We start from the raw sequence: 20,861 nt of genomic DNA, 5'->3' as shown, positions 1-20,861 counted from the left end.
TGAAGAAGAGGAAAATAAAGAGAAGAAAAAGGGAGAGAGAAAGGGAGCAAAAAAAAAAAAAAAAAAAAAAAAAAAAAAAAAAAAAAAAGGGGAAAGAGCACAAGTCTATTAATCAGATACTTCATCACTTTAACATATAAAAAAATACTATCAATACTTGCAAAAATAAATTTGTGTGTGAAAAACAAAACTAACAAAGCATGTTACGCACACCAACAATTTTGTTGAGTTGTGATTGAGTGGGCGTTTGTGTCTGTGTCATGTTTGTGTCTGTGTCATGGAACGTACTTACCAATGAGGGCAAAACGCTGCAGCTCCACCCATCAGAAGCCAGAGGCAGGTACGGAAAGCCCCCAGAACCCCAGGCCACCAGCAGCCCACCAAGGGCCAGGAAGACCCCCGGCCACTCAGTCCAAAGACAACCGCACACCTACCCCAGCAGACGGGAGAGGGTGGTCTCAGACGGAGCCCCCCCAGTCGAGGAGCGAGGGCTCCAGGGAACCCAAGGCGATGAGAAGCCAGCCCCCCCCCAGCGGCCAGCCCCCTGCACTGGCCGGCGGCAGGGCTCCCGGGCCCACGGCACCCAAGGACCGCCCGACCCTCCACAGAGCCCCCCCCCACGCCGAAGAAGCCAACGCAGCCCCGTACCGCACCCCCAAGGGGGGCAGGCCAGTACCCACGCCAGAACACCCAGCCCCACCCAGGAACCCCGAGGCACCCCCATCCCAGGGGGGTAGGGGGGAGGAGGCAACCAGCAAGGAGTGGCCAGGAGGCAAGGCACAAGGCCCAGACCCAGGTCCAGCCATACATACAAACACACCCAGACACCCGTGTACACATTTATACACAGATACTCATACATGCCCATACATACTTACCCACACACAGATATGCCATACATACACATTCACTCACCCACCCATACTCACGGAGACGGTGACAAATACACAAAGACACACATTCATCCATAGCTACCCACCCTCTGAAGGCGGGGCAAGTGGAAACCACCCCAGGGCCAACAGCGACCCCAGGACGCCACCAGCCCGGTCCACAAGGAACCACCCGACCCCTACCCCGGGCGAGACGCAAGAAATCGGGGTGTAAGATGACCCATCCACCCCTCCTCCTCCCCAACTTGTAGGTCTATGTGTTAATGTTTGTGAGTGAATGAGGTGTATAGGGTGCAGTTAAAATTGAGGGGACAGTTATGCCACAAGCGCCAACAGTTGGTCGTCAGCGCTTGCCCACACTGCCCCCCCAAAACCCTCCATGTCTAAAGTGCAAATAAAATTTGGAGACAGACAGTGACGAGGATCCGAGTGGGGCCACCTCAGCGGCCCATCTCATCAACCTCTGAGTAACATGCCTGCCCCAAAGGTCCTATGTGTATCAGGGTGTAAGTGTGTATGTGTTGTGAGTTATAATGACTAAAGTGCAATTAAAACGGAGAGGCAAGTGGTGGTGCAGCTCTCCACGTGGCCTCTCCATCCTACATCTGTGAGTGATGTGTATTCTGTGTGTGTGTTTGTGTGTGTTTGTGTATGGGGAGGGGGAGGGGGGGGGGGGGGCATATGACCAGGAAAAATCCTGGAAGAAGAGAGCCAGCGGGCCGCTGGCTCAATAGGCACCCCGACCTCCCACACCCCAGCACAGGGCAGGGGGAGGTGAGCCCGGGGCCGCGGTGACAGCATCCCGGAGCACTGCAGCACCCGAGGTTGGCGCCCTCGCCCCCACCGCAGAGGGCGGCCCGCTCCTCCTAGATGCCCATTCACTCAACAATAGACACAAACAGGCGACAGGACATACTGGCCTGGGCATGGAAATGCAGTGCCCAGTCCCCCCCAACCACCCCACCGCGGCCCCATCCCCCACCCTACCCCCCTGCAATGCAGGCACCCCAGGGCCCCAAAAGCGTAGACCGGACATCCCGACGTCAGGCCAACCCACCCCACCCGGCGGCGCGGCCGGGACAGCAGAGGCCCCCCCCGCGCCAGGGGGGGCCCACCGGGAGCCGGCGCGGCCCCAGTGCCGGGGCCCCAGACCCCAGCCCCCAAGCCACACAGGGAAGACCAGCCAACCGACCGAGGGCCGGCACCACCCCCCCAAGCACCCCGCCCACACCCCAGGACCGAAGGCAGCACCATCCAAGCCCCCACCACCATCAACCAGGACAGGCACACAGACATCACCAGAAGGTCGCCCCAGGACCCCAGCCTCAGGAGGCTACCAGCTACCCAGGCCCCCGGAGTCCCCCCCCACCCCCCCACAAAGCACATCAGGAGCAGAGCCCGCAGCCCACCACCCCCACTAAGTAATGGAGCTGAGCAGTGGGAACCAAAGAGAGTCAAATTCCTCCAATTTGTTTTTAGAAGAAGCAGACATTCTCTCTAAACTAACATGATCTACTAATAAATTTCTGTACTGAGTAATACATAGTTTATTTTTTGTCTTCCAGTTCATGAGGATCATCTTCTTAGCGATGCACAAGGCAGTAAGAACTATGTGTGATATATTTAACTCCATAATTAATTCACTGACATCACCTAAGATGCATAGTCTGGGGGAAGTTGGGATATGACAGCTAAACCATGTGGATAGATCTTCACAAATCCTCTGCCAAAATCTCTGAACTGGTACACAAGACCACAGAGCGTGTAGATGATTATCCTCTGAATTGCTTGTACAGTGGGTGCATATGTTTGAGTGTGTAAGGCCCATTTGGAACATCCTTTGTCCAGTGTAGTATGTTCTATGGAGAATCTTATATTGTACAAGTTGTATTTGGGGTCTTTTAGTCATTTTGAAGATATTTAAACATATTTCTGTCCATAAATTTTGATCCAGGTTGACAGAAAGATCACGCTCCCATTTTGTAATTGGGAGGGAAACTGAATCATCAGTTTTTATTAATAATTTATATAATTTTGATAACAATTTTGGGGTACAGAGGTTAAGAAATTCTGTTACCCAAGTAGGCATTTCTAGATTCAATTGATTAAGGTTAAATCTTCCCTGTAGGACGGACTTAACTTGTTGATATTCCAGAAATCTACCGTTGCCAATTCTATATTTTGATATAAGTTCTTGGAACGTGATAAAATTTCCATCTTGGATAATATGTTCTAAGTTATTTATACCCTTATCACGCCATAACGGAAAATTCAGCATTTTCTTTTTCTGACAAATATCTGGATTGTTCCAAATGGGTGTTAGTTTACAGGGGATGAGTGAAGACTTAGTTATTTTTAAAAATTCCCACCAGGCTGTCAGAGAGGTGTTTATACTAAGGACTTTATAGCAGTTATGATGTTTAATACTGGAACTAATGAAAGGTAAATCTGAGATTTTTATTTTTCCACAAAACGCCTGTTCTAGATCCAGCCATGGGTTGTCTAATGAATTGGATTTGATCCACTTTGAAATATACTGCAATCTACTGCTTAAGAAATAGTAATAAAAGTTTGGTAATTCTAGACCTCCACTGTGTTTTGGCTTTTGTAAAGTTTTTAAGCTTATTCTTGACGGTTTGTTTTTCCATAAAAATTTTGAGATGTTTGAATCTAGTGACTTGAACCAAGGAATAGAAGGTTTATTAGGGATCAATGAAAATAGATAATTAATTTTTGGTAAAACCATCATTTTAATGGCAGCAACTCTCCCCATAAGTGATATAGGTAAACTGTTCCAACGTGTGAGATCATCCTCTATTGTTTTTAATAAGGGGATATGATTTAATCGTACCAAGTCTGAGAGCCTGGCGGAAAAATTTATGCCTAAATATCTAATATTTCCTGACTTTAGTGGGGTCCTAGAGGTTCTCTGGAAATTACAATTCAGAGGCAAAACTGTTGATTTACTCCAATTGATAGAGTAATCAGATATAGATGAGAACTTATCTATCAGTGTGATAGTCTTCAAAAGAGAGCCTTGTGAATTCCCAAGGAAAAGTAATACATCATCAGCATAAAGGCTAAGTTTATGGTCCATATTTTCAGTTTGAATCCCTTTAATATTTGCATTTTGACGGATTGCTGCTGCTAGCGGCTCAATGAAAATTACAAAAAGAGAGGGAGAGAGTGGGCAGCCCTGCCTAGTGCCCCTCTGCAGACTGAAACTTTGTGAAATGAGATCATTTGTCCTAACACGCGCATTCGGAGAGCTGTGTAGTGTTCTGATCCAGTTTATAAAGGATGAACCGAATCCAAATTTTTGCAGAACTGCTAGTAAGAATTTCCAATTTACCCGATCAAATGCCTTCTCTGCATCTAAAGACACGATTGTCGTCTCTAATTTGTTAATAGAACAATAGTCTATTATATTTATCAGTCGACGTGTATTATTGGCTGAGTGCCGACCCTTGATAAAGCCTGTTTGATCTGGATGTACAATAAATGGAGTAATACTTTCTAATCTTTTGGCAAGGGCTTTGCAAATTATTTTAAGATCTACATTAATGAGAGAGATTGGCCTGTAGCTGGATGGGAGTGTGGGGTCTTTGCCTGGTTTAAGAAGCAGGCTAATGTTAGCAGAGTTTAAGGTTGGAGATAAGATGTGGTCATTCTGAATCTGAGTTACCATTCTGAAAAAAATGGGAGCTAGCTCAGACCAAAATTCTTTATAAAACTCGGCTGGAAAACCATCTGGGCCTGGGGCTTTATTATTTGGGAGATGCTGTAGGGCTTCACTAAGTTCAGACAATGAAAGAGGTAAATCCAGAGCTGCAGCCTGGCTGTCATTTAGTTTTGGTAGATTTATATTGTTAAGAAATTCTTCAATTTCAGTATCAGATGGATTGATCTGTGGTGAATATAAGGCTTCATAGAAGTCTCTGAAAGAGTTATTTATTTGTTGTGGGTCATGAGTAATAATACCAGTCGAGTCTTTAATAGAAAAAATAGCTGTTTTTTCTTTATTCAGTTTTAATTGCTTGGCCAGGAATTTTCCAGATTTATTTCCATGCTCAAAGTTTTCCAAACGCAGCCTCTGCAACATAAATTGTGTCCTTTTATCAATTATTTCATTTAGCTCCAGTTTCAGTTTCCTCAGGCTGATAATTGTATGTTCTTGTGGTGAAGCGGCATAAGCAGTTTCTAAAGATTTAATTTTTTGTTCTAATTCTAACACAAGTGCTTTTTCTTTATTTTTCCTATGCGAGCAGTAAGATATTATTTTGCCCCGCATTACTGCCTTTCCTGCTTCCCAAAGAACACATGGTGATATTCCTGGAATATCATTATATTCTAAGTATGCTGACCATTCCTTTTTGAAATAATTAATAAAATCTTGTTCTTTAAGTAATGATGTATTAAATCTCCAGTTCCTGATTGGTGGTGTGACTCTTTTCTGTGTCAGAGACATAGACACCGGTGCATGATCGCTAATAGTGATAGGGTGAATCTGAGTGTCTGTGATATCCATCATTATGGAGCTGCTAACTAAAAAGTAATCTAAGCGGGAATGAGATTTGTGTACTGGTGAGAAATAACTATAATCTCTCAAAGTAGGGTGATGTGAACGCCAAGCATCGCAAAGTCCAAAATCCTTCATGTACTGTTTAAGAATGTCTGCAGACTGCCAGTTCCTCTGACTCGCTGCTGTACTGAGCCTGTCAATATCTGCATTAAGTACCAGGTTGAAGTCTCCTCCTATTACAAGTGTGGTGTCAGAGTGATCTGAGAGTGAAGTGAACAAAGCATGAAAGAAGGAGGGGTCATCAACATTTGGTCCATATATACTAGCAATACATAAATCTGTATTCTGTATAGATAAATTAAGTATTATAAATCTACCTTCAGGGTCTATTGTACTGTTGCTAATGTTAAAGTTTATCTTCTTGTTAATCAATATAGCTACACCTCTTTGTTTGGAGTTATAGCAGGCTGAGTACGTGTGAGGGAACTGTGGAGAGGAAAGAGTGAGCACAGATGTTTTGGACACATGTGTCTCCTGTAGAAAAACAACATCTGCTTTTAAGTCTTTTAACCGATTAAAAATTTTTAGTCTCTTTTCCCTCGAACCAGCCCCGTGCACATTCCATGAGACAAATCTGAGTGTGCTCATATTTAAACTAACTGATGGACTGTTGTGTGCTCACTAAGGATGTGTGTGTGTGTGTACATATGTTCTGTATGTTGGCGTGTGCCCTTTATATTGATGTGTGCGTGTGTATGTGCGCTGTATGTTGGTGTGTGTGCATCTGCGCTGTATGTTAGTGTAGTAAACTGTAGCATTGTAAGTGACGTAAACATATTGCTGAGTGCAGAAAGAAAAAAGACGTGTAAAAAGTGACCTAAGTGACATAAGAATGAAATTAGATGAGGGGAAAACAAAACAGAACAAACAAACAAACAAACGATCACGGTACTATGCTGACTCGTCGGCGTTAATGGTACTACTTAGACAGATTTAGACTATTTAATGGTACTGTTTAGATAGTTGAAAAAAAAACTCAGAAAAGAACGTTAATATGGACACAGATCACCTGATCGATCAGCTGAGCCATGGCGTGGTGTTTTTGTCTCGGTAAAGCTGTCCGTTTACATACAGTTTGTCCACGGCGATGACAGCCCGGGAGCCTTCCTGCATGAGCTTCTTCCGGATGGGGAATAGGGCCTTGCGTCGCTCCAGAATCTCCTTTGGAAACTGGTCGTTGACGCTGAAGTCCGTCCCTCTCAGCTCCCGGCCGCGGCTCTTCACCAGCTCTTTTTCTTTGAAGTGTTCGAATTTGGCCACGATCGGTCTGGGTCTGCGTGCTCCGGGTCGCTTCCCTCCCAGGCGGTGGACTCTATGGAAGGCGATGGTCTTCACGGCGTCCTCCGGGAGCTTCAGGTGAGTTTGGATAAATTCCTTCACTGTAGCCTCCGGGTCCTCCTCTGCCTTCTCCGGGATACCTGAAAACACAAGATTTTCTCTCATGCTGCGGGCCTGAAGCTCGATAATCGATTCTTTAATTTTCTTATTTTCTTCTGAGAGCCGGGTCGTTTCCTCGGTGAGGGAATTCACCGACTCTCTGAGGACAGCGTTTTCAGCAGCCAGTGTTTCCACCTGATGCTGGCTGAACTCGACTGACTCCCGCAGGGCCTGAAACTCCTTGTGAAGGATTTCAACCAGGGCCAAGCGGGCGTCAAAGCTGGACAATTTGTTATTAATGGACTCCAGAATGTCCACAATATTGGTGGTGGGTGGCGAAGTTGCCTCTGGGGAATCTTCTGGGCGGCTTCTTTTTGTGGACGGCGTTGCTTTGCTGGTGGAGGGAGTCGGCGTCTTGTCTGTTTTCCCCATGACGACTCGCTCAAAACACCCGTCGATGTACCGCAGCAAACTATCCAGGTCCTCTCCACCGTCCTCCAGATTGTTGAAAATAATTTAAGTTAGGCTAAGAAACTACCTATATTTTTTTAGTTTTAAGCCTGTCTAGTTTTAAATTGGCGAGAAAAAAAAAGGCTAATCACGCAAATGTTTGCTGATAGAGTCACGCCGCCATTAACGATACTGCCGAGATTCACAAAGTCTCGCGTGACTACAGCATAGTCTCCGTCCGAACTCTTTAATTTTCATTAAAGAATGCACAAGTTTCATTTTTTAATCTCAACAACGAACAGATGACAATGGATAGGTGTAATTGTTTCTCACAAACAGATATTCATTGCTCACAGATGGATTGTTGTTTTGTGTGTCTGCAGTCTGTCAGGCTGTCTGATCACAGAGGAAGGCTGTACTTCTCTGGCCTCAGCTCTGAGCTCCAACCCCTCCCATCTGAGAGAGCTGGACCTGAGCTACAATCATCCAGGAGACTCAGGAATGAAGCTGCTGTCGGCCGCACTGAAGGATCCACGCTGGAGACTGGACACTCTCAGGTATGGAGAGGATGTCTGATAGAGGAGGAAGAGCTGGAAACGTTTCCTATGTCCTTCACTCACTTCCTGTTTGTTTCATGCACATGTGACATGAACAATCACACATGCAGGAACATTTTTTCCTTTGCTCACAACAAAAACACTCTTGGAAGTGAACAATAAGGGATATTAATGTAGGGGGTCTCCAAGGAGAACGTCTCCAGGAACAAGTTGTAGATATCTCAGTATATTTAACAGTGCAGGATTTTGGGAAAACTCATTTTTCCCTTTGAGCCTGATTCAGATCAGATTAATGTGTGTACAGAGAGGCCGAGGACATATTGATCCTAGCTTCCTACAAACACCGGAAGCAGGAAACTGTTAGCCTAGCTTGATCCAAAGAAGAACAAACTGATGAAAGAGCAAAGCAGCCATCTGGTGTGACTGGTTGGGGCTGAGGGGAGAGAGACAGGACAAAAGACACACTGTGGAAAAGAGGCAGAGATTAATAACAATTAATGATTAAATGTAGAGTGGAGTATAAACAAAGTAAATAAAGTGATTGAAAAGAAACAGTGAAATATGGGAACCCCCCCAGCAGCCTAGGCCTATAGCAGCATAACAAAGGGAGGGTTCAGGGTCACCTGATCCAGCCCTAACTATAAGCTTGATCATAAAGGAAAGTTTTAAGTCTAATCTTAAAAATAGAGAGGGTGTCTGTCTCCTGAATCCAAGCTGGAAGCTGAAGGCTTTTCAGGGAGCTTTTAGGACAGCCTGATAATAATGAATTACAATAGTCCAGCCTAGAAGTAATAAATGCATGAATGAGCTTTTCAGCATCACTCTGAGAAAGGATGTTTCTAATTTTAGAAATATTGCGCAAATGCAAAAAAGCGGTCCTACATATTTGATTAATATGTGCATTGAAGGACATATCCTGGTCAAAAATGACTCCAAGATTTCTCACAGTGTTACTGGAGGCCAAAGTAATGCCATCCAGAGTAAGTATCTGGTTAGACACCATGTTTCTAAGATTTGTGGGGCCGAGTACAAGAACTTCAGTTTGATCTGAATTTAGAAGCAGGAAATTAGAGGTCATCCAGGCCTTAATGTCTTTAAGACATTCCTGCAGTTTAACTAATTGATGTGTTGTGTGGCTTCATTGATAGGTAAAGCTGAGTATCATCTGCATAACAATGAAAATTGATGCAGTGCTTTCTAATAATACTGCCTAAGGGAAGCATGTATAATGTACATTATACATGGAAGCAGAGTTTAGGTAGGCAAGAGGGCAGAGCCACCCCTGAGCTCCACACTTGAGCTACACTGGGGAAGTTGTTCTTCCTTGTGTAATGTAGTTGTCAGATTCCCATTCGTTCACTTTGTGGTCTTTTATTTTTCCTTTTTGAAAAACGATATTAAAAAAATGAAAAATGGGTTGTTTTTTAAATGTTCATTTTACACTCCAAATCCATAAAGCATAAAACTAATTATATTTCTTTTTGTTTTTATTTTGTTTTTCTTTTTTCCCCCATTGAGATCAAAAAATAAATTTGCAAGGAATAGGAAATCGAAAAACGGCCGGGCTGTCATGGCCCTGAGTCGTGTGCTCAGCATTTTGTGTTTAGTTCTGTTTCACTGGGTTTTGTTATTTTCTAGTTTTGTTTTGGTCGTCCTTATTCGTCTTAGTTCTGGCTTTATCAGTTGTGGTTTTCTAGTTCCTGTCTCCCCTGTATCTGGGTCTCTCTATTTCCCTGTGCCTTGGTCCGTGTTTAGTTTTCCTCTGTGGCAGCCTACTGTGTTCAGTCTGCATGTACCTTGTTAGGTGTTTCCTGTTTTATTTTGACAGTCCTGTGTTGCCTGTGTGTTGTGTGGAGTTTTGCTTCCTGTGTTTCATTAGTATGATTTTGTCCACCTGTTCTCCCCAGCTGTTTCCTGTTTTCCCTCGTCATTCCCAGTGTATTTATTGTCTGCATTTGCCTCTGTTCCTTGTTGCGTCCTCCCTCATGAAGGTGGGGTTTTGTTCCAGTTCTGCTGTCTTACCCCTCTACTTCAGTTGTGTTAAGTTTATCTAGTTTGTGTGTATTTTTGGATCATTTCTGTAAATAAATCATCAACTACATTCAGTCCTGTTTTGGAGTTCTGCATTTGGGTCCACCCTGCTCGCCACACCGCTGAGACATGGCACCATCTTTTTATTTTCAAAATGGAAATATGTGTTTTGGGGCATCAAAGAAATCTTCCCATTGATCATTGTGAAGTTACTGCAAGATTGAGCATTATATTGTTTATTGGAACAGCAAATGCTTGTCTCTTAGGCTTTGGACACCTCCACCTGCAGATATGCATCAGAGTCCACTTTCCATGCAAAATCTCCCAATGCTCCTCAGCAGAACCCCCTTTCTTCTCCATAGCAATGTGAAATAACCCCGGTGATTGCTGTAGAAGACAGTTCTCTTCTTGCCATGTCTACAGTTGTCTCATAATGTGGTTCTAAAGTTTGGCGAATTTGTTTTGATTTCAAATGGAATGAAATTAATCTAATTCATTTTACATTGTATGGATTTGGAATATGAAATGAAAATTTTAAAAATGACCCGTTTTTGGTTTTTCAGTATCGGTTTAAAAACAGAAAAATGAATGATCAACAAATACACGGAACAATTTCAAAGGCAATTTTTCACTTTGAGTTCATTTCCAGCTTCAAGTCTTTTAACAACCTTGTGCGGTTTGTAGATTGTCTAGGTTCTCAGCTGGAAGACAAAACCTGCAAATTCCCTTAAATGAGTCTTTTTAAACTGATGTTCAAATGAAGATTCAAATGTTCCAGTGTGAGAAGAGTGTGTAACTGGAAGATCCTGTGAAGCACTGATGAAAGCCAAAGAGCCCAACATGGGGAAAATCCATCCATCCATCCATACATACATCCTCTTCCGCTTATCCGGGGCCTGGTTGCGGGGGTAACAGCCCAATCAATGAAGCCCAGACCTTTCTCTCCCCAGACACCTCCACCAGCTCCTCAGGAGGGACCCCCAAGGTGTTCCCAGGCCTGCAGAGAGATATAATACCCAGAACACCTCACCCAAGAGGTGCCCAGCAGGCATCCTGGTCAGATGCCCGAGCCACCTCAACTGGCTCCTCTCGATGTGGAGGAGCAGCGGCTCTACTCTGAGCGCCTACCGATTGGTCGCACTCCTCACCCTATCTCTAAGGAAGAGGCCAACCACCCTTCAAAGGAAACTCAATTCTGCTGCTTGTATTCGCGATCTTATTCTTTCGGTCACTACCCAGAGCTCGTGCCCATAGGTGAGGGTAGTGACCTAGATCAACAGCTTTGCTTTGATGCTCAGCTTCCTCTTGACCACGACAGACCGGCGCAATGTCCGCATCACGGCAGATGTGGCCCCAAGCCATCTTTCAATCTCCCTCCCCCTTTTCCCGTCACTTGTGAACAAGACCCAGGGATATTTAAACTCCTCCACCTGTGGCAGGAACTCATCCCTGAGCTGGAGAGGGCACTCCACCCTTTTCCGCCTGAAGACCATGGCCTCAGACTTAGAGGTGCTGATTCTCCACCACCTGATGAAGCCAACAGGGACATATCATCTGCAAAGAGCAGAGACGAGATTCTGAGGCCACCAAGGCGGAAGCTTTCCACCACTTTGCTATGCCTAGAAATTCTGTCCAAAAAAATTATGAACAGAATAAGTGACAAAGGGCAGCCCTGGTGCAGTCCAACACCCACAGGAAACGAGTCCGACTTATTGCTGGCAATACAGACCAAACTCTCGCTGCAGTTGGACAGAAATCTAAAAATGTGTCTGCATACACCTTAGAAAGTATATAGTTGTGCTCCTGCCCCGAGTGATGGGTGAGTCATCCCATGAACATCCTCTGTTCTAACATCATTTCAGCTTTTGTATTAAATCCTCTTGACTTTTGTGCCTTTCTGACTGTATAAAGGACACTTTGAGACAAAAACAGGAAAACAATCTGATGGTGCTGCAGACTAATCCACAGGATCTGATCTCCTTGATCCGTGGATCATTTTCCTATACTTGTCATATTCAAAGGTCAGACATCTTCAAGTGTGTGTGTGCCTCTGAAGCACAGCTGTGACTCTGTCACTTCTTTTCCTCTACTTAATGATGGAGAAGAAGTTTGATGAGACCAGTGCTGCATTTGAATGCTTTCTTTCTCATCACACAACATCCAGACTGAAAGCTTCAAAGAATGAACTCCAAAGTGTTCAAACAGGCTCCCACTGGCCATCACTGCCTCTGCCTGTAGCCGGGTCAGACCTGCAGCTGCAGGGTTTTGATGCTGATCTGAGAACAGTTCAATCCCTCGTGGTGCTCGCAGCTTCACTTTCATCGGCCCTAAAGGGAAATTAGCCGTGCGGCCGAGCCAGAACAAAAACATGTAGAAAACAGAGACGCAGACACTCAGAGGAAGACAGGAAATAACCTCTGACCCCCCTCCTCCTTTCAGGGCAGAGCCTGCTGGAGTGCGATGGCTGATCCCAGGTCTGAGGAAGTGTAAGTGTGTTTTTAATGTGATTGATGGAAACAAAGCAGCACACATTCAACCATCTTCAAACTGTCACATCACTCATTCACATCTCTGATGTCAGGAGTCATCATCAAAGTGTCAATCAATGAACAGATGATGGATCAATAACTGCAGCTGGATTGTGTTTGTTCTCTCCATCAGATTCCTGTCAACTCACAATCGACACAAACACAGTGAACACAAAACTCAAACTGTCTGACAACAACAGGAAGGTGACACATGTGGAGAAGGTTCAGTCATATCCTGATCATCCAGACAGGTTTGATGTTTGGCCTCAGCTGCTGTGTAGAGATGGTCTGACTGGTCGCTGTTACTGGGAGGTCAAATGGAGAGGAGAGGTTCGTATATCAGTGAATTACAGAAGAATCAGAAGGAAAGGAGGCAGTAACGACTGTGTGTTTGGAGGGAATGATCAGTCCTGGAGTCTGTACTGCACTGATCGTGGTCCTTGTTCTGTCTGGCACAATAACAGACAAACATCCATCTCCTCCTGCTCCTCGTCCTCCTCCTCCTCCTCCTCCTCCTCCTCCTCTGTCTCTAACAGAGTAGCAGTGTATGTGGACTGTCCTGCTGGCACTCTGTCCTTCTACAGAGTCTCCTCTGACACTCCGATCCACCTCCACACCTTCAACACCACATTCACTGAACCTCTTTATCCTGGATTTTGGTTCTGGTCTCCTGGTTCCTCAGTGTGTCTGTGCTGAGCTGAGTGTAAAGAGCGTCCTCCTGTTAGAGAAACACTCTGACTGTTGAACAGATAGTTCAGTCTGTACATGTCTGTCTCTTTCACTCACAAACACGTTTTCACATTCATGGATTCAATCAGTTGATGTTTGAAACTGTTCTCAATGATTCCTTGTAAACTTCTTCCTCTTCAGTCCCTAACCCTAACCCTGCCACAATCTGAAGACATGCAGTTACTGGGATTAGGTTAATTGCTCACAGGTGTGAATGTTTGGCTGTCTCTCTCTCTCTCTGCAACAGGCTTTGACCTGTATGGGGTGTACCCTGCATCTTACTGCCTTGTCAGCTGGGATAGGCTCCAGCCCCCACCCCACCCCCCCCACCCCCATGACCATGAAAAGGATAGGGGGATTCATTGATTAAAAGACATTTTAATTTTTCACAAACTATAAAAGATGAGTTTGGTCAATTAGAACATACAATTTATTTCAAGTGGAAATGGAGTAGTGCTTACTTAACAAGCTGAGTTAAATAAATGGGTGGTGACTGCTTAAACTAAGTATCTTCAGTTACTGAAACTCCGTTATTAGTACATTCAACTTAGATCTTCCATTCCATTCCAAAAGGGTCTCAAGTACATTGAACATAGTCCACTGCACTTGTTCAACTGTTTCATCACTTAATAAATTTAAGGCAATGAGTTACCTTGATTTTTTTTTTTTAAGTAGATTCAACTTATCTGGGTTTACAGTGCAGGCATGTTATCTTCCATCCTACACAGGAATCCATAATGTAGCCAGCCGGGCATGTCAGTTGGACCAGAGGAAAGAGGGTTCTCCTTCTCCCAATCTCCTCATGATGAGAATTTGATCATCAATAGTGTTGAGAGACAAGCTGACCAGATCCATAATTTAATTTCCAGTTTGGGGATGTGTGAAGAGACACTCTAAGCAGTGAAGCAGCAAAAGCAAGGGTAGATAAGGAAGGGTAGGGGAGAAGAGAAAACAACGTTCGTCTCCACTGAGAGCAGGAAGAGAGAACATGCAGTTAGTTAGTTTTGGTTGGTTTCAGTATTAGTTTTCAGGTGCATAATTCAAGGAGCAAAAGTGACTATTGTGTACTGAAAACTCAACAAAAGATACCCTTTAAAGAAATGTATTCAACCAACTGTTCACAAAACAGCAGCACTACATGCTAAATGTGTGTAATTTAATCTTTTTAATTTATATTGTACAATTTTGAATACAGATAATTATACCATTTGCAAGGGGAAAAAAAAGACACATTTATTATTTAATGCTATGCATTTTTTTATAATATATTGGAACTATTAAGATTACATTATGTTAGATTGGATCAGATAAGATCAATTAGATTTGACTAGATGTTTCAATTTGATTTAAATTACTTGAGGATGCCTTTGGCAACAGTGGAGAGGAAAAACTCCCTGTAATGGAAGAAACCTCTGACAGACCCAGGCTCAAGGTGAATGTCGTCTGTCTCGACCAGAAGAAGACAAAAAAGGGGGGTGGGGGGGCAGACAAGCAAAAAGAGTGACAGACAGAGATGGAGAGGCAGGCAGACATTGAATATAGAATCTAACTCACAACAAAAAAATTAATTATTTACACTACTATACAGTCACCACAACCCTTATTTTATAAAGAAATCCATAATAATCACTTATAAAATTTAACCAATACATAAACCACTAATTGCAATTTCCCCATGTCCATCCACATACCCACATTTGCTTGATCCACTGAAAATATTTTACAATGTAGCAACTTTTCTCAATTTCACAATACAGGTAATGACTGTTGATAGGTGAAAGAGCACACAATCCCTTCATGATCGCTAAAATATGCTGGCACAACAGTGCAGTCCACTTTGTAGGTAGATGTTTTAACATATACATGATCAATTAAAGTGCCTTTCTCAGTTGTTGGAGATGCAACATACTGACAATATCCTTTTTCACTCATAAATGTACACAAAGTTGCAGATTTCAGTATGTTGTCATTAAAATCTCCGACAATAAAAAGTGTCTGACTTTTACAATGTAACCAATTCAATAACGTTTCTACATTTTTTTAAACAAAGAGATGGCATAAGATGGGGGGCGATAAATTACAGCAATTAATATCTCATGAGACATACAATTAAAAATTAAACATTCCAAATTGAAATCTGGTGCTGTGACCTCATAACATACATTTTCATCACAATACATGCCAACACCCCCGTGTTGTTGGCCTCTCAACTCTACAAGTGCAGGGTTGGTGCTTGTCCTATAAAAGCAACTACGTGGGCTACTATGAAATCTAAAACCATTAATCTGAACTGTCACAGCTATGCAGTTAGGTTGCCAGAGCTGAGTGCAAGATACTAAATCTGACACATGCCTAGCTAAGCCCTGAACATTCATTAAAAACAGAGTAAAAGTGGATGTGCCACTGTTGGGCCTTAACATACTTTCGGTCAAGAATGGAGGCATGCTCTGAATCGCACTTTTAATATTATTGTTACAGAATACAGCCTTTTCTGTAAAGTCCTGTATTATTAATCCATCTAAAGTTCGAACGCGACTTAGAGCTACATACGCCTGACCAGCTGCAAATGTTTTTTTGAGGGACACCACTGCTTTATCTAGAGAAATGCCTTGTACTTTATGTACTGTACAGGCCCACGCAAGTTTAAGTGGAAACTGACGACGCACACCACCTTTACTATTGGCCCGTTCTTCCTCTGGTTCCATACGAATACATCCTGTTAAATCTGGAGAGGGATAGGAACTCCGTTGTCTCCTGTCTCTGCCTGCATTACAATCATCAAAATGAATGTAAACTGCCTCTGGAAACATCTTATCCAACATTACAATATGTCTAACTGTCCCACACAAACCATTAACAAGTCCATCATTAACGTCAATATTTTTAAACAACATAACACATGCATTCCTACCCATTAGCAGTTTATCTCGTAAGCATGTGTATTTCGCATCTAAATGAGCAACACCTCTTAACTCTAATTTCCCTGTTTTTGGATTTAAATCATAATCCTGCGCATCAATTTCAACATATTCCTCACAAGAGCTTATGAGCTGCTTAACCTGTTAACTGGCAAGGGCCCGCCCGCGGGCCCTCTGTAGCGATTTCCGACTTTGAAGCCTCATAGCATCACAGTAACGCTGCCGTTCGCCCTCACGATGCTTTTATATGACAGACTAGACCCTCAGAATTCGATTGACACCTCATTTAGCCAATCATGTTATGAAATGGATTTTCCAGAGCCAATAATATCCAGAGAGCGTCATGTGACATTTAAGGACATGCCCCCAAATGTTCTCCAATCGTTCTTATTGGTCAACTCTAACCCGAAATCTAAAACCACAGATGGATAGCCAATAAAATTCCCGACACGTGGGTATATGGCACTATGGGGTGTGTTTTCACATGAAGGCATAAACTCCCTGCGTATTCAGTGCGTAGTCGGTGCGTCCTCCATGCGTAAACCAAACAGGAAGTAGGAGTCTATGCGCTGACGTGCATAAACAGTATTTACAATGTTTTCTCTCGGCAACGGATTGTCAGAATGCATCAAAAACAGACTACATTTATTATACGAAGTGACTAAATGACTCACGAGAGTGGATTATTTTGTATTAGAGAATGTCGTCGCTGATTTGACCAGTTTTATCGCTGCAAATGAACACCTGTTACTCAGAAGGCAGAAGGTAAGTTTTTATTCTCAGCTCGTCCTCGTATTATATGCCGTTCTGATGTAAATATGTATGTAATGCTGAGCTTGGCATGCACCATTACACAGAAAATATAACCGTGCGCCGCTGTGGCGCCACTTATATTGTGTGTTTGCGTGGGCGCTGTATAGTGGTGTGATTTACGTATTGAAATGTGCCAGGTGTTTGGGGGTAGGGAAAGGTGTACTGTAAGTATCGATTGGGGGTTTCGCAGGCTTCTCTATTACGTCAGCATCACCCGATAAAAGGGCAAGGTGAGGTGGACAACGTCTCAGAGCTTCATTTGAGATTCGTCGTGATCGCATCGTTGTTTTGGAGTTTTGCGAAATGGCACAGCGGGCCGCCGGCAAGACCAAGTTCAGCGCTCAGGAGGTTGTGGAATTGCTCACACGGAGAGAGAGTGATGTTTCAGCATCAGACTTTTCGGGTTCAACTGATGATCCAACATCAGAAGAAGATTCGTTTTCCGATGGAGATGACCAGTAAGTGTCTAAAGTTTTACAAGTTGGGGGTGGGGGTTATTGTATGGGAGGAGGTTGTACATTTTGTATCAGACAAGGACTACTGGGAGGATTGTGTGGTTTTTATTTTATGTGTGTATGCACTGTCTGCATTTACTGTAACTTTTTTTGATATACAATGTATTTATTTGTGTGTGTAAGGGAATCACTGAAAAATGACTGGGTTTTTGGTGCATGAAGGCCTGACATTTTCCTTCTTTTACAAATTAGGGGAACCTCTGATCATGAGTGGCAGCCAGCCAAAGAGAAGATGGTGGAAGAGGCTTCTTCATCTGATGAAGAGGATCTAATGCCTGTTACAGCACGGGCCAGAAGGGCCAGTGCACCACATGTGAAAAGCCATTGTGCTTTGTCCCAAACAGAGACTGTTATAACCGGTGGCACATTGAAAATTCCATGTGAGGGGGGGTGGGGGTAGAGCAGAATAATTGTAAATAGTTGCAGTTTGCTGTGCTGTGTTTTTTTTTACATTACTCTGAAAAATAAAATAGCATTTACAGAAATTGTGATTTGTTTTGTGACTAGTTTTTTTTTTTACAATGTACAATAGTGTCATTCATATTTTATTAGATTAGTATGGCTTTATTTATGATTTATTCAGTAATTTTGTGTGTAGTACAGGATTCCTCAGGGTAGTATCTTTGATTAGAGCCCTCATTGATGACTGTATGTTGAAGCATTGAGGAGTTACAGCCCTTTAAAATTTGCATGTCAAAGGGGGCTTAGATGCGGCACTTGGACTATCCAAATGGCACGTGAGAGAGCACGCCAGGGCATCAATGCACAAAAACCTTTACAAAACAATAGGCTTTTGTGCTATCTTGATGAAATTCGAAATGCATGACAAAAAGACTTCATTCTACAGCTCCAATGTATTTTCCAGTCGATACCTTCTATATTCAGTGTGTAGTTACATGATAACAATCAGGAAAAATCTAGGCGAGGCAAAAATTGTCTACTTTTTCTGTGTTCCAAACTTAATAGCTACAAACTCATTACAGTTACAGTGCTTTTGACTACATAAATGAAAAATATAGGTTGTCTGCTTCGCAAAGACACTAAACTTTTGTGTTTACTCCAAAGAGTTCAGGAACAGCAGCTGATTTAATTTGGGTATGCTTTTTCAGGCGTTTTTTGTTTTTTTTAGCCGCCAGTTAAGTGGTTAAGATTATGGTCAAAAACTTGAAAGTTTGTGGAAAAAATATGCAGTGAAGAAGCGACCTCTCCAGTTTCACAGCTTGTTAAAATTTCTATATCGCTTTTCAGCACTGGCATCCCTTTAGAACGTGTATGAAGTCAGTTTAATTATTGTGCAAACAATTCATCTTTTTGCCTCATAATGGTTTTAAACTGAACTATTGAAAAATTTGTCCAGAGATTAATGCCTATATTTTCCAAAAACAGTGCTGTCCCTTTTACAGGAGGCTACTGAAAGAAGTCTCCAACCGCAATAATACTAACATTTCCAAATGGGGAAAAGTCACCTGTTTGTTTTATCTGTCTTAACTTTCCATGAATATGCGCTAGCAACTTATGGAGCACCTTAGAAATTTCATCAATTATCAGAATTTGGAGTTCACTGTATTTTGCACGAAGAGAATTTAACTTCTCTTTACCCAAAGGTGTGTAAGGTAGCTGAATGGTACTTCCAATATGAAGGTAGTGTGAATAGTAGCTGCCTTTAAGTTATAAGCTGCTATCCCAGTTGGTGCAGTCAACAGAACATTAATGCAATCAGGATGAGGACACAAAGGTGTCAGCAACCTGACAGCCTAATACTGAATTGCTCTAATGTTGCTACTTTCCTAACGCCGAGGAGCCGGTTCGCGTGCCAGTGCTCGTGATGTTCCTAATGAACCGGCGAAATGCTTAAAAACGGGCCCGTGTTCCCACCGCATTTCTGTGAACTGCTCCTTTACGTATGGGTGTGGGCGGATCCTCGTCTGGACATGGAAGCCGAAGCGCACAAATGTGGGAGAACACGCTCTCCTTTTACGGTCCAAACCAAACTACTGCAGCATCTGTGTGCAGAACAGATGTGAACAGAGACAGTGATTAGAGCAAGACAACAAGTACGCACTTTGTGTCCTTTTATCTGTGATATGAACTGATACAAAGCAGCAAGTTCAGCCTTAGAGCCCAACCTAATTCACAGCTGTGAAAATCGCTTCACTTTTTTCATGTAATACACATGTAATATGGTAGAAAACTTGATGTTGAGATGGCAGAGTCACGCCCTTCTGCCGCTTTCGTCTCCCGTTCTCGGTTCGAGACCAGCTAGTTTGCGGGGCCGGAGTTGAACCCGTTTTTCGGCAGAGCACTGAGTGCTGTCGCGGTGGAAAACCCGCCAAACGGTTCAAATTAAGGCACCGGTACCGGAACTCTTTTGCTGGGAAAGAGACCACCCGTAATAAAGACATGAAAAGGGTCTGGATTTTTACCACTTACTTTACCTAAACACCACTGCACAATTAATGCCAGGCCATCTTTTCTAGACAAAACGTTGTTGCATTTCTCTAAGTGACTCACTTCCTCATGAACAACTGCTAAATCAGGGATATGGTCAACTTCATCATCCAAATGTACATTCCCATGCTTATCAGTTTCATTAAGACACTCTAAACGCTCCACTTCCTGTTTGGGACACAACATGCACCACTCGTCTTCTAAAACCTCATCACAATCAACTTCATTTTGCAACTTTTCCAAGTCTTCCGTTTCTAATTCAAACTTGCTCCTATTTGACCTCACTAAAGACTTCACCGAATGTATAGAACCAATACTAAAGCGTACGATACCATTTTGAAAGTAAAGTAAAAATGTCTCCCAGTGCTGAGGTTTCAAATTGTCACGATAAGGCACGAATAATTGGAACATACTTTTATGAAAGAGCTCTGGATTTTTTGTCTCAGAAAAATGCACATATCAAATTATTGCCTGTTGTGTACATGTTGTTTTAGTTATAAAGCCACAGTCATTCCGTAACTGTATGGGTTTTTTTACATTTTTCATTTTTACTAACGAGTCGATAGTCTGACGCAAAGGGAGCCATACACATATCATTAAACGTAGTGTCAAGTGACCTATTCTGTTATCGATTAATAATATTCCTCATCCAAATATCATCTTTTCCATCTGTTTCTGAGACACAACTTATTGGTTTGCTCATTCTAACTATATTATCCCCAGATGGAATAAAAAAGAACGACTTTTCGTGAACTTTCTTTTAAGTGCATATTTGTCAAGCGGTAAACAGTGCTGATACGTCCCTATTATGTAAATAAACACTACTTAACATTTTCATTTGCATCAAGATTCCCCTTATTGGCTTCTTTTTGAGCATTATTTAACAATAAACCCATCTCCCGCTCAGATTTTGATATGTAAGAAATGATATAAACTGTACAGGCGTAAACATCATCTACGAATTGTAAATCAAGGTTGGCATTCCAGCACTTGAGTAAATTTCTGTTGTACTGGTTGACCCAA

General features: G+C 42.9%; 1 protein-coding gene and 1 pseudogene across 1 annotated transcript in view; one reads left to right on the top strand and one right to left on the bottom strand.

The window, feature by feature from the left end:
* LOC115791148 (NACHT, LRR and PYD domains-containing protein 12-like) overlaps window positions 1-13,111 on the top strand; it is a 150,013-nt gene extending 136,902 nt beyond the window's left edge. Inside the window, exons 11-13 of the mRNA XM_030745277.1 lie at window positions 7,683-7,856; window positions 12,327-12,373; window positions 12,549-13,111. Coding sequence (XP_030601137.1) covers window positions 7,683-7,856; window positions 12,327-12,373; window positions 12,549-13,111 — 784 coding nt within the window. The remainder of the gene's footprint in view (window positions 1-7,682; window positions 7,857-12,326; window positions 12,374-12,548) is intronic.
* The window catches only part of LOC115791158 (NACHT, LRR and PYD domains-containing protein 12-like), a 1,329,445-nt pseudogene that overhangs the window by 260,211 nt on the left and 1,048,373 nt on the right, over window positions 1-20,861 (bottom strand).

This window comes from Archocentrus centrarchus, chromosome 2 (genome assembly GCF_007364275.1).
Source record: "Archocentrus centrarchus isolate MPI-CPG fArcCen1 chromosome 2, fArcCen1, whole genome shotgun sequence".
Lineage (NCBI taxonomy): Eukaryota > Metazoa > Chordata > Actinopteri > Cichliformes > Cichlidae > Archocentrus > Archocentrus centrarchus.
This window is presented reverse-complemented; position numbering and strand designations above follow the sequence as displayed.